At 35.1% G+C, this 14,428-nt stretch overlaps 2 protein-coding genes across 2 annotated transcripts; one reads left to right on the top strand and one right to left on the bottom strand.

Moving 5' to 3' along the window:
* Positions 1-2,164: 2,164 nt before the first annotated feature.
* On the top strand, positions 2,165-4,444 carry LOC133829689 (protein TEEBE-like). Its single transcript, XM_062259450.1, has 3 exons — positions 2,165-2,470; positions 2,920-3,417; positions 3,625-4,444. Exons 1-3 carry the CDS (start codon positions 2,386-2,388, stop codon positions 4,143-4,145), a joined length of 1,104 nt encoding a protein of 367 aa, XP_062115434.1. The 5' UTR covers positions 2,165-2,385; the 3' UTR covers positions 4,146-4,444.
* Positions 4,445-4,740: 296 nt separating this feature from the next.
* Positions 4,741-7,902, bottom strand: LOC133829690 (cytochrome b5 domain-containing protein RLF). Its single transcript, XM_062259451.1, has 6 exons — positions 7,774-7,902; positions 6,674-6,747; positions 6,150-6,516; positions 5,428-5,562; positions 5,232-5,282; positions 4,741-5,084 (listed from the first exon to the last, which is right to left on the bottom strand). The coding sequence occupies exons 2-6, from the start codon at positions 6,704-6,706 to the stop codon at positions 5,005-5,007; spliced, it is 666 nt and encodes a 221-aa protein (XP_062115435.1). The 5' UTR covers positions 6,707-6,747; positions 7,774-7,902; the 3' UTR covers positions 4,741-5,004.
* Between the last annotated feature and the right edge of the window lie 6,526 nt (positions 7,903-14,428).

The raw sequence follows: 14,428 nt of genomic DNA, 5'->3' as shown, positions 1-14,428 counted from the left end.
TTATATTTTTAAAAATCATTTTATATGAATCTTAATATATATATATATTTTAAGGAGAATTCTCCTATAAGGCTTCACTTTAAGCCCTACTGGTAGGGCTCCCAGTGTTTACAACCTGTGAACAATTTTCGGTGCGATTTTTTTATGGCCATGTATATTGTAGCTATTTAGAGCATCCTGCAAATTTTCAGAAAATTCCGAATAGTTTACAGTACCGAAAACTAGGTTCAAACATGTTGGTGCACACGTGACTAATTTTTTTTATGCGTGTGGAAAACAACATGTTTGAACCTAGTTTTCGGTACTGTAAACTATTCAAAATTTTCAGAAAATTTGCAGGATGCTCTAAATAGCTACAATATACACGATCATAAAAAAAAGTTACTTTGAAAACTATTCACAAGTCGAGAAACACTGAGAGACCTATCGATAGGGCTTAAAGTGAAGCCCCTATAGAATAATTGTTCTATATTTTAATATATTCATTCTAAAATCCTTTCAACTTTAAAAACAAATGAAAACGGAGGTAGACCTAAAGATTGAGAATAGGTGAATGTTTTAATTTTTATTATTAATAGATGAGGGGAGAGTTAGGCCAACCTCACACCATATCATCATTATTATGTAGTCACCAGGTTCTATATTCAAACCACAAATCTAAATATCAATAATTATTCTCATGTGGGGCTGTCTTTTTCTCTTCTCTTTCTTGATTTAATTACTCAACTAATTCATTTGGCTTTTTTTTTTCTTTAAAAAAAAAAACTAATTCTTTTGGGTAACCTATGGTACTATAGACCAATCTTAATTCTTTATTATTGTTTTAAAACCTAATGTTTAATTATGTTTATGTGTTGTATAAGACCAATAAAGCAACCCTAATACAAATCTAATAAAAAAAAAACAAAATACTTTGTAAATTGGGGATTCCAAGCCTAATGGAGTGAGTCATTAAGGATGGTGCCAAGGTGTTTCCTTTTAATTAAATGTTCACTTTAATCAAAATATAATAATTTCCACCAACACAATCTGACATTGTCTTACGTAATTAAGTCTTAAGCCTTTTTTAGATCAGATCTTTCATTGTAAGAAATCATAGCTAGCAAGCATATACAGACCACAATTTTCAGCGTGATTTAAGCTTAAGTATTACAATTATTGCTATTATTGTATAAGTTAATATTTTTTTGGTATTAATATCATCAAATAATAATAATTGTTGTCTAACTTTACTCTTAACTAACTTTACCGTTGATCTTAAACTATTTGATTCTTATTGTGGCAGTAGAAGCTAGCATTGAAAGTACTAAACTTTCTATCTACTTACATTTACTATTTTACCAATAATACATAATAATGATAATAAAATACAGGATTTATACTTTTTTTTTTTTTTAGATATTGTATTTTGACTCATTATCTATTTAGATTCTGTGTTTTGACAAATTATTTTTTGGACTCGTGTTTTGTAAAATGGTTCAAATAGGCCCCTAAATCTGATTTTGATGAATAAAAAATTGAATATAATAACATAATTTTTAGGTAGAATGATCAAAATCGGTTTTATGAGTCTATTTGAATTATTTTAGAAAATACAAGGTCCAAAAAATAATATGTCAAAACACATGGTACAAATATGTAATGAGCCAAAATACAATATCTAAAAAAGTATAAATCCTAAAATATAATGTAATCCCAACTACTTAGATAAATTATTCAACAAAAAGGTAATTTTAATACAAAAATTGAACCAATTTTAATAAAAGCTAATAAATTATTCAACAAAAAGGTAATTTTAATACAACTATTTTTCATTATGTCATAATTCTTAGCAAATAACCAAATTTGAAACTTGGCAAGTAAAGGCCGAGTTTTTAAGTTTGGTCAATGAGATTGAACACTCATTCATATTCAGTTGCTGATAATTACTATGATGGATATTAAAGTCATACAAAATCATGATACAAAATTTGAATTTGAACCCAAGTTTTCTTTTTTACTAAAAATAAAGAGAGAAAAAACTCCTAGATTGGCTTGGAAAATAAATAAGCAAAGGAAAATTACTAAATTGCCACTGTCATGAATTGTGCAGAAAAAGACGGTTTGCATCAATCGAGACAAGTAGACAAAACCCATCGTGGGGTGTTTGGCAAAAATCCAGGTGGCTCTGTGGCATGGCCGTGATTTCAGCTCCATGTGAGACTTTCTTCCTCATTTCCTTTCCTGGTCTTCTTTTCTTTCCCAACCTCGAGCCGTGTCCTTTCTGCTATAAATATAACCACTAAAGCTTCTTCTCTCTCCCACACTGGACCTCATCTCAGCTCATCTCAGCTCTCTCTTCTTCTGAGCTCAACCTCACTTCCCTTTTCTTCTCAGGGCTTGAAAATGGCTACATTATACTCAGCTCTGCTTGCATTTTCTTTGCTGTTTGCAAGTTCGGCCTTTGCAGCAAAATATGTCCCGTTTGAAGGTAATGCTTCAAATCTGAACTACCCTTTTGGCTTATAGTGCTGAATGTTTTTGCCTGATCTACTTTACCAAGCTTAATCCTTGTTTTTTTTGGCTTTGTTATTGTTGTTTCTTTGCTAATGATTGTTTTGGTACGTACAACAACTCATTTGTTAGTAAACAAAAACATTGTTGTGTTGTCGTTTAGATCTTGTGAGCTCAAATCAATTAAAAAGTTGGGATCTTTGTCCACTGCTCTGGATTTTGTGAACTCTCTCTATGTTTTTAAGAAAAGTAGGGATATTTGTAAATTGTCTTTTCGTTTTTGACCTTGTATCTTTGTTGTGTTTTTGTACATTGTAACAATCTTGTTCTCTAGGTTTTGTTAGCTCTGTCTTGGGTTTTTATAAAGTTGGGATCTTTGAGCACTAAACAGCATTACTCACCAACCCTTTTGCTTATTTTCTTCAGGGCTCTTGGCCAATGGCAACTTTGAAGAAGAACCGAAACCAAAAGACCTCAGCAAAACTGTACTCAAGGGGAAATACTCGCTGCCCAAATGGGAAATACAAGGCTTCGTTGAGTACATCTCAGGGGGACCTCAACCAGGCGGCATGTACTTTCCGGTGGCTCACGGCGTCCATGCAGTGAGGCTTGGCAACGAGGCTTCAGTTTCCCAGACCATAAAGGTCAAGCCAGGCGCCTTGTATGCTCTAACTTTTGGTGCATCAAGAACCTGTGCCCAAGATGAGGTTTTGAGGGTCTCAGTGCCTCCTCTGACTGGGGATCTTCCCTTGCAAACTCTGTATGACAGTTTTGGAGGTGATGTTTATGGATGGGGATTCAGAGCCACTGCCAATACTGTTACTGTAACATTCCACAATCCTGGAGTTCAGGAGGACCCTGCTTGTGGCCCTCTCTTGGATGCCGTTGCTATTAAGGAGCTTTCGCCTGTTTACCCTACTAGAGGTAACCGTGCTTATTTGCTATATTTTTAGTTTGTGGGATTAGATGTTTAAGATTTATTATGTGCCCTTAGAAGTTGGCATTAAAACTTGTTACATTTCTTAACTCTGCCATTGAAAATATACGAGTATGGTAACCAAAGTTCGAACTTTTTATGAGTAGCATGACAAGTACAGCTTTTGATTATTGTAAGTATGTGGGATTGTGCAGATAATTTGGCCAGAAATGCTGACTTCGAGGAAGGACCTCACAGGCTGTTTAACTCTTCTAATGGAGTGCTCATCCCTCCAAAACAAGAAGACGCCACTTCTCCACTTCCCGGATGGATCATTGAGTCCCTTAAAGCCGTGAAGTTCATCGATTCGAAACATTTCAATGTTCCATCTGGAAACTACGCGGTCGAGCTTGTTGCAGGGAGAGAAAGCGCCATTGCTCAGGTCATCAGGACTGTTCCCAACAAGTTCTATACTCTCACTTTCCTTGTTGGTGATGCCAAGAATGGCTGTCACGGAGCAATGATGGTCGAAGCTTTCGCTGCCAAAAACACAGTCAAAGTTACCCATGAATCTCAAGGAAAGGGTGCTTTCAAGACTGGCATCCTGAAATTCAAAGCAATTGATGCCAGAACCAGGATTACATTTTTCAGCTCATACTACCACACTAAGAAAGATGACTTCGGTTCTCTTTGTGGTCCTGTCCTTGATAAAGTTCAGGTTGTCCCCATAGCATAGATAAGATAATCGGTTTGAGCAGCCTGCGTTATATGAAATTGTAGAGATTTTTGGAACATTTTAAGTCCAAGAAGAGTTGTATATTAGATCGTTGATGGTGAGAGATATAAGCATATATGCTCTACTATAGTTTTCCGAGTGTGAATTTGGTTCTGCCTTCAAATGGCGTTACATTACATGAACAACTTTATTTTCCTGGAAAATTTTTATGTATTCGAACCATACATTGTCCTAATCCAAAACATTGGGATTGAATAATTTAGTTACTTTAATTAGATTTCAATTATTTTTCGTGGGCATCTCGGTGGAACCTTGTCATTTTGGATCATTTTTATAAGTGTTATCCCTGAACAGATCAAATGCAACAACTCCTGACCTTTAAGAAGATTTCATATAATAAATCACAATAGTAAAAGTTGGAATAAAATTCAGATTCTCATACAGCAATCCTCACCTTGCTGTCTAGATTTTACTTGCATATCAAATTTTAAGATGCAGGGTTTACCAATCTCATTTATTTTCTGCAATTTCTCAACAACTTTTGAAAGCTAAAAACAGCTCTTAAGAATCTATATCAAACAATCACACAGTAATGTGTAATGTGCAATTATAATCTGATACACTGATACCAATAAAATTGTATACAATTAGTAAACAATGATATTGTAATGTGAAATGTACAACAATAACCAATAGATATGCCACTTGAATGGTTTAAAGTGTAAATAGTAGCACTAGCACTACTAGAGTATAAGTTGAGTAAAAATTGGGTTTTACTTTGAGAGCTAACATGCTTTATTATTGGTTTTTTCCTAATTAATGAGCTGAAAACCGCTTCTTATTATCCCAGCATTGGTTGCTACCCTTCACTCTCATCTAAAATACCAACAAGGCACTTCTCCATTAAGAACTCAGCATTTACCCAAGCATGGTATTTATCTGAAAAATATTAAGGATCACAAACACTTCATAGCAGAATAGTAGTTTTCGATTAGTTGAGCTAGGGAAGGAGCCTAAGTGTGACTCATAACAAAATCTAAAGAAGTATTCTATTTAGTAATGTGATGACAACAGAAAAAAGGATACTGAACAAAGCTGTACAGTCTTTCCCCACGGCCTTCTTTAACATATCGACACCTGAAAATAAGGCACACGAAAAATTCGATCTTTCAAAAAGTTTCAAATCAAAGTTTTCAACTGCATTAACAATATGTATACTTAATTAGATAGATATAGTTTCACTAAAAAAATAAAATATGATGTTATAAAATATTATTGATACCTCCAGGGTGAAATCTCATGTAGGGAGACAAATTATATACCCGGCCTTTAAGAACAGTCCACATTGAACCTTCTGTTTGGTGTTGTTTAACTTCCTTCATAGAAATAAGCCTCTTATTTGATTGCCCCTTTAAATCTGAACCATGTTTAATGAAGTTAAAGCTAATCTAAATGAATGTCATGATGCAGCGAGACACATACAAGAAGTATGAGTAATCAAAAGTTACCTTACTACTTTTCCCACAAAAAAATTAAAAAAATAACTTAATTAAAACTGACTCGGCATTCATTAACCTGTGAACTCAATTTTACTAAATCTTCAAAGCAAGCATGCATTAGCCTATGACCTCAATTTCACTGTCTTCAAAGCAAGCATGACTGAAAAGTATCTTCAAACTTAAAAGTCACTATGGCACTCTACTAATTAAATTTTTAAGCATTTCAAATTAAATTAAAAAGAAGACTGATAAACAATCTAAAACTACTGGCATTATTAATGAAGCAATACTAGTTGACCAAGAAATGAGGAAACTTCCCCAACAAAAAAAGAAAGAAAGAGTAATACAGCATGGCAGAGTCAATGGTTGTCCCCTTGTGAATGACCATGAACCCTAGCTGGTCAGAGGAATACGAACCAAGAAAGCTAGAGACAGCGAGATTGAAAAGCAAAAGCATTATTGAAAACTTGATGAAAGGTTGGCATCAATGTTGTTCTGTAAGTACCTGCAAGATCAGGATGTGTTTGAGTAAGCCTAAGCCAGTCCACCTGGCTATACCCCTTCTCAAAAGGAACCTTGGCACGAGGTGCAGGCTTCTTTATCTTCCCAACATCTCCCGAAACTGGTCGTTTTGATGGTTGACTTGCTTGTTTGGGAGACGATGTATCAATAACATTAAAAGTTAAAGAACCAACTGTATCTTCCTTTTTGAGTACCGTAGTGTTTGGCAAATTGCTTTTCCACAGCAAACCACCATTTTGACCACTAGCACTTGCACCAACAGTTGATAATTCATCTTTAATGCTGATGTTGTTTATATCTGCTGCAAGCACCCTTGTCTCGAGACCATCTGGTTCAACTGGTGGGCCAACCTACACGTTTGAACACAGTTTATGAATTTGGAGAAAATTAAGATACTTCTATCAAGCATGTGGAAGGAGCCAAGACTCAAGTAGAGTTGATACAATGAAAGCAATGAGCAGGAAATTAATGTGCAATTCCTAAAATGGATGCAAATATTGAACTTGCCTTACAGAAGGTGAAATCACTATCATTGTCCATCTCAAGTTGAATGGAGCTTCGATTACTTCAAGAGAACTTTCCTGTCAAATTTGGCATGCAAACAAGTTGAAATCCACTAAAGTGCCAAACTTGATAAAGAAGTGAATATAGTTTTTCTTTTAAAATGGTTTTAATTGAGCATTACTCGTGTTAAGCAGCAGCCTTGTTTATAACTTAAAACAATATTCAGAACGAGATATTCGCTCTTTAACAAAACCAAAAATTATTGAGAAATATATACTTTTCATCTACACTGTACAAAAGAGGGAATGTTAACTTAAAAATTCTAAAAATTTTACAAATGACAATCAAACTTTTAACTGCATATATAATATGAAGATATTTTTGGTGAAATTTTTGTGGTATTTTTTTTTTACTCTGATTATGAGCATTAACAGGTTGATGGGGGTAAGTTGTATCTTATTTTAAGTGTTGAGAGTTTCTTCTTATCCCAGAAACAATACCAATTTTAAACTCAAAGTCTAAACTTATTTTTATCTCTCTTATATATACAACACAAATACACATCAATTTTTTTCAATTAGTTTTATTGCTCAAAAGTCTGAACCTAAACAAAAGCTCCCCTTCAATGAAACTTTTTATTGCTAAATTGTCTGGAGCCATTTAGTTAACAATGTAAGAAGTCGTAATACGCTTAAACCACAACAAATTCATTTAACCAGAAATTAGTTATCAATGAGAAAGAAAGAAAAAATAGTATTGAAGAAAGAGAGAGAAATCAAGAGTCGAGACACAAAAGAACAAAGACCCAATTTTTACTTTTCTTCATTGCTCAAAATTTCTCACCGATCAAACAGAAGGAAATAACACCATGGATCAATCAACAACAACCGACCCATAATCAATAATTAATCAAATTCTCTAATTAAAGAGCTACCCAATAAACACAGCACAAAACTATATACTAATTCACCATTAATTTTAAAAAAAATCAAGGAAAGCAAAATTCTTTCTTTCTTTCTGAAAGCTTTCTGGGAAAGCAAACAATAAAAAAGAAGTAAAAGGCACAAAAATTGAGAAGAGAAATGAGAAAAAAAAAAACTTACAGTGGTTGAAGACGAAGTATACAGTCTACGATCGAAAAGCCAAACAGATCCCAACTCTCTCCCTCTCCCGCCTTTTAAAGTGAATAACAGTTAATCCCAAAAAAAAAAAAAACGCAATCTGGTCAAAAATGTACGAACATAAGAAAAAGTGTTTTTAGCACTAATGCCCTTCCACTAGTCAAATATTAACAAATTAGTCCTTGAAATTAAGAAGTATCAAATAAATCCTTAGTTTACTCACACAGAAGCAAAGCAATCAGCTTCACAAATAGCTTCTATCCTATTATGGATTACTCATCTTTAAGCAAAGCATAATCTGGGGAAGAAAAAAAAGTAGTGATCTTATTCTCCTTTAAATTGTTGAGATTTTCTCCCCATTTTCCAACCTAATACTTGAATTTTGGCTCAATAACTGGAATTGGGTGTCTTGAAAAATCATAATATATTGTGGAAATTAGACTTAGTACCTATTTTAAATGATCCACTTTAATTTTTATTCATTATTTTTAACTCTTATTTTAATACCCAAATTTTCAATTAATGTACCCATTATACCCCTTCAATTACATACTTTTTTTTCTCCTTAAACACCTTACAATTAGAATGTATTTCCAATTTAATTATAATATGACACATATAATACACATTGCAACAAAACTTAGAACCATGTGTTCAAATAAGGGTAACTTTGGAAGTATCATGATAATAATGGGTAAAATTCAACTAAATATATTTAGTGTCTAATTTTAGTTAACTACTTTTAAAAATGGGTAGTTATCAAATTTTCCCTAATATATTGGACCATTATCTTTACTATGAGGATTGGCATGAATATATAAATTTTGTGAAATATACACCAAAATCATTGACGTGATCAGTTCAAAATAACCAATTAATGAGGCAATTTAAAATTTATTGGTTGCCTCCATCTCTATTGTCAATTTCTCTTGATTTGGGTTGTCATATAAGCTAGCACATGACAAGTTTCAGAGTATTAACGAGTTAAAATTTGTGCTTAGAATTTCCAACTAAAAAGAAGTTAAATATTATGAAAAAAACACCAACATAAACAAGCTAAAAAAACAAGTCTTCACGTCGTTGTATCAAAAGGGTAGCCTCCCAAGTTACAAAATTCGACTTGTTCTTGTCAAAACGACAAGCCAAACCAACTCATTAGTCAATGATCAAACCATCACCAAAACTCTCATAATGATTCCACATAAAGCCGTATCTCATAATATTCCCCAAGCAGTCCTCCAATCAACCACCGTGATCTACTGACAGTGATGGCTCCCTCTGTCTACTCCGACTGGGGTTGATGTTCAACATGGACGGGTGGAGCCCCATCGAAAACGTCCTCTGGTGTACGTTGGGGAGCTGCAGCCCCACCAGCACCAGCCTCAGCTTCAGTGACTGAAAACAGGAGATTTCGAAAACGCTTGGCCGGGCGCTGCTTCCATTCATTATCATAAAACTCAATCCTCTCGTTAATGTAGGTCCGCAGCTGAACCTTCCTAGCGTTGTCACCCTCCAAATAGGCCAATATGTGACGTTTCCTGACCACATCACAGTAAGCATCAACAGCCAAGTGCAAGTTATCCAGAGAATGCTCCACGGCACCGACCCCCTTAGCAGCACACTGCGCAAGATACTCATCCCAGCAGGCTGTTTTCAACTCATCTTTCTTCAAGGCCTCGTAAGAGCCGGCAGGCAAGAACTTTAGTGGAACAGCGGCTAAGGCAGCAGCCTCCATCTCGGCCTTAACATTGCTGGTTTCAAGCTTATGCTCACCACGCAATTCTTTCACTCTACTAGCAAGGTCCGACCTTTGCGTATCAAACATACTGAGCCAACCCATCTCCGCTGCAGTAAAGACACCCTGACCACGACGCAATAGTTTCTCCTGGTAGTGCAGCTCGTTGGCTCTGCTCTGCCCCTCCGGGGTCCGAAGAAACTTCAGAAACTTGAGGAAATCAGCAGCCTCACTCCCGTGGACAGTAGGAAAGAACTTCTCCTTAATCCCAATCTGAAGTAGAGCCTTGATTCTGGCTTCATCTTCCACACCATCAAAAGGTCGTAACAGAATAACGGCCATTTTGTCAAAACACCCGAGAGCAAGGGTGGCTTGTTTCCGAAACACATCAGCATGAACACCAAAAGGCACCAACCGACGACCGATCTCTTCAATCTTAGCACGATGATTCTGCTCTTGTGCATGGAATTTTCCACCACGAGCTGCCATTCTGAAAACAAGACAGAACAAAGGGTCTAAACATGCCTAATAAGCAAATTAACATCATGGATCATACACCTTTGAAGGGTTTTTTCTAATATGACAAACCAGTTTTGCTCAATCTAAACATCTTTTCCCATTTACTGCTGCAATCTTTAAATTTTCTTTGCAGCACCAATCACATTTTGGGTCATCTCTAGCCTCTAGGTGTGTAATCAATCTTATTGAAATGACATCCCCTGATGTAAATACTGTGCTTAGTGCTTACACTTGATGTGAACTTGTTGTGTAGAAATGAAAAAATTATAGTATTGAGACCAGAAACGTAAACAGGGAAAGTCATAGATCAATTTGTTATTAATTGAAACATATACCATGATCGAGATTGATGTAAATAAGGTTATATACATAACTTTCAAAGGACTAACATTGTTTAATTAACATCCCGAAACTCAATAATAATTTAAGTAGTGTTTGAGTAGTTTTAAACTAAGAAAGACCCATGAACAGAAAAATACACATGAATCAACTCACAAATTCAGATACCAAGCATTATAGATATGTATTAACCCATTAATCACTTAATCAATCTGTCAAATAATTAAACATACACAAACATAAATTCATTTAGCAGAGGCTTACATGCATGCATGCAAACGTGGTTGTTCATCAATGTTCAAACCAAAATCTGTACTTTTAATTACCTGAATGCGAAACCGAAGAGTGAGTGGGACTGACTAGAGTTTGAGGAGATGTTGAAGTTCAGAGGTTTGGGCCTGGCTTTTTAGTTTTGAACTTTTTTTTTTAAATAATCGAGGCGTCTGTATGTGGAGTGGAGTAGTTGTGCTTGGCGCAGTAATATTTAAGGAGTAGCACGGAACCCTATTAGATAGCACGCATGCAAGGAGATTCAAAGGGTTGAGCTAGCAAAATTTTGAAGGTTGATGGAGTTTGAGTATAAGAGCATCTCCGTATGCCAATCTTGGGAGAAATTACAAATATAATATTTTATTTAATTAATACTAATCATAAAGTTTCATCTAAAATTTAATTGGTAATTAGTGGAGTTACACAAATTCTTATTAATGGTTCAATGTTCTTACACTTATTCCATGTAGCCACCATAGTCTAATAGACCTTAACTAAAAATAAGAAAGAAATAAAAACAAAACAAAGTTGTTAACAGTGGGCAACGATACCAAAAAAATAAAGTTGAACATATGGTATTTTGTGTTGAGAAATAGAAAATGGCTTCCTTTCATCCTTACAGAATTATGGTCCAGGAATTGGTTACAAGACACTACAAAAAACCTTACTTTTGCCGGTGCAAATTTGCGCCGACAAAAGTAAGGTTTTGCGCCAGCAAAGGTTCGCGACGTATCCCCGTCGCTAATTTCACTTTTTCCGATGCAAAACGTAATGCGCCGGCAATAGTATCTTTTGGCGACGAAAAAATGCGCCGGGAAAAATAAGGATGCGTCGGTAAAAAAATTTGTCGCGTTGTTGTGGAAAACACTTTTAGCGGCGCAAAAATACGTCGGCAAAAGATGACTCTTTTAGTGGCGTGTTTTTGCGCCGGTAAAAGTATTTTTTAAATAATTTTTTTATTATATTACTAATTTTATTTTCAATATATTAATATTAATTAATAAATTTCGATTTTAATATATTAATAATTATTTAATTTTTTAGTAATATTATTTAATTAGAAATAAAATTAAAATTTTATAAATAAATAAAAAAAAATTACAACTATTAATATTTATTGTCTCTACCAAACATGAAATATAAAAGTAGTTTAGTAAATTAAATGTCTAATAAATTAAAATTTAAATAAATAAAAAAAAAGTTCTATAAATGAATACTGCCCGCCTCATCATCCCCGCCCCCGTTAACATCATCGTCCTCGTCCGAATCCTGTTCTGGTAAGTTGACACTAAAACCAGGAGCCATTTCACCAATCTGCTTCAACAAAGCACTGAGCAGAACATATTGACGCCGTTGACGACTCTCAAGTTTAGTCGTATGCTTTTTTAGGTTCAGACTTTCTAGCATAATGTCCTGATTTTGCTGCAAAATGGTGTCCACTTCAGGTGGCAATTGCCCGGACATTTGAGAAGTTGACGAAGATGTTGCCACCTTTGCGTCAATTGCCTTCAACCTAGGCAACCCCCAATTTTATTATATTTATATTTTACTTAATTATATTTTATTAAATCATTTATATTTTTAACTTTTTGCAATTACAAAACATCGAATATTAATGTTAAAATTAATTGTTAATTATTATGATTGGTAATTTTATTTTATTTAAATTATAGTTAAAAATTAATTTTTGGATGTATTTTTTAATTATACTTAAACTTTCATTTAATTAATTATTAAAATTTTATTAATTTTACTAATCCTAACATAATTTGGGCAGCATAACGACTATATTTTAAACTATCCCAAAAATTTAAAAACCTACAAATTAAACACATATATAACCAGAATATTCCCAGATCATACAAAACATATATATACATTAACAAATATATCAATTTACATATATACAAATATTTAACCACAAAAAACATATACCAAAACTGATTTTTTTATTAATACAAAAAAAAAATTAAATACATATTTACAAACTGTTGACTGTGATTTTAGCCAACGACGTAAGAACGTCAACTACGACAAGCCTTCAAGAGAATAATAAACGACAACAGACAGTTTTTTATCAATGAAAGTAAATAACACGAGATTTTATAGTGGTTCAGCCCTGATAATCGGTAATAGCCTAATCCACTTAGAGATTTTATTACTGTATTCACACTCAAGATCAGATGAACCGTGTCAACTGAGTTTCTTCAGTGCAAAATATTCCAAAATACAAAAAGGGGTTCTCTCAGGGAAAAGCACTTTCTCTCTCTAGAACACAGGTTAACTCTTAATTTCGCCAAAAGTCCTTTTCCGATCCTCCCAACTCTCTATTTATAGACCTGGGATTCTCAACTGATATCCCCTTTAGATAGGGATATTTCATTATTCACTTTATATTTATATTACAAAATAAATGTTTAAAATACAACTGATCCCTAAATTCGAGTGAGGAGTGAGAGATTCCCGGAAGCTTAGACCAATTCTCACTGAAGTCGTTTCGGGAAGTTTGACGTAGTCTCTCATGCATGTTGATTACTCTTCAAGCTTTTCGTGGGTCAAAGGTGGTATGTGCATGGCTCTCCTCGAACCAAAGGTCATGTACATTTGGCTCTCCTCGGACCAAGGTGGTCCGAGGACACTTACTTTGCTTCTTACTTCGGGCAAATTCGAGGTATACCCCTTCATTGTGTCCGATTGGACACAATAATTTTCTTCTTTGGCTTAAGGTGGTTCAAACCACCCTCTTTGGCTCCTTCAGTCAAGGTCCGATCGGACCTTGCACTCTCCTCCTCGGACCAAGGTGGTCCGAGCCATCTCTTCATACCATCTCCTCGGACCAAAATGGTCCAAGGCACCCCCCATAGGCATCATGTCCGATCAGACACAATGCTCTTCTCCTCGGACCAAAATGGTCCGAGCCTTCTTTGTTCAACCAAGGTCCGATCGGACCTTGGACCCTTCTCCTCGGACCAAGGTGGTCCGAGCCTACTTTCCTCCTCCTCACCTCGACCAAAATAGCCCAATCCTACCTCTTTCATGACATACCCGATCGGCCATTATGTGGCTTTCCCCTTGACTAAAACCTAAGCCTTAGTCATTCTCTTTGGACACGTTCGAGCCAAACTATAAAGAGGTCCCCTAAGCTTAGGTCCGATCGGACCTATTGCTTTTATTCCTTGAACCAAAATCCAAATCTCTCCTCCAATCTTTTTGGACTTAGGCTTTAAATCAATTATTAGGGTCCTCAAACTGGGGTCTGAGCCAAGCAACCCCTAGACCAAATATTCTCTTCGGTCGGGTGTATTTGGGTTGATTATCTGTCCAATTTCTTAACTGATGTATTGGGCCATTGCTAAGCCAGATCACCCCACTAACTCATGCCATGTGCCAATTTCACTACCACGTCATTCTTTTCAAATTTTTGAGATAACATTTGCCCCCCAAGTTTATTATATGATTCATTCACGTAATAAACTTTTTCTCCAGCTGACGTCATTATAAAAAATAATAACTGTTCATCTTCATGCAGCAGACCCACGATCACTGCAAAAATCCACCCATGATCGTGGAGAGAAAAATAGTCTCAGAATGCCAAAGGTCCAAAAGTAAATAAAAAACCCACTTTTTTCCCTTTAAATATCCCCACTTTATACTCTCTTCTTTACACATACAAAAATTACTCTAAAAAACCTCTCATCTTCTCTTTTGCCCGAAATCCCCAAGGACCTCTTCTTATTGCCGATTTCACAAGCTTCAAGGGGGAGCTCTTCATCT

This window comes from Humulus lupulus, chromosome 4 (genome assembly GCF_963169125.1).
Source record: "Humulus lupulus chromosome 4, drHumLupu1.1, whole genome shotgun sequence".
Classification (NCBI taxonomy): Eukaryota; Viridiplantae; Streptophyta; class Magnoliopsida; order Rosales; family Cannabaceae; genus Humulus; species Humulus lupulus.
This window is presented reverse-complemented; position numbering and strand designations above follow the sequence as displayed.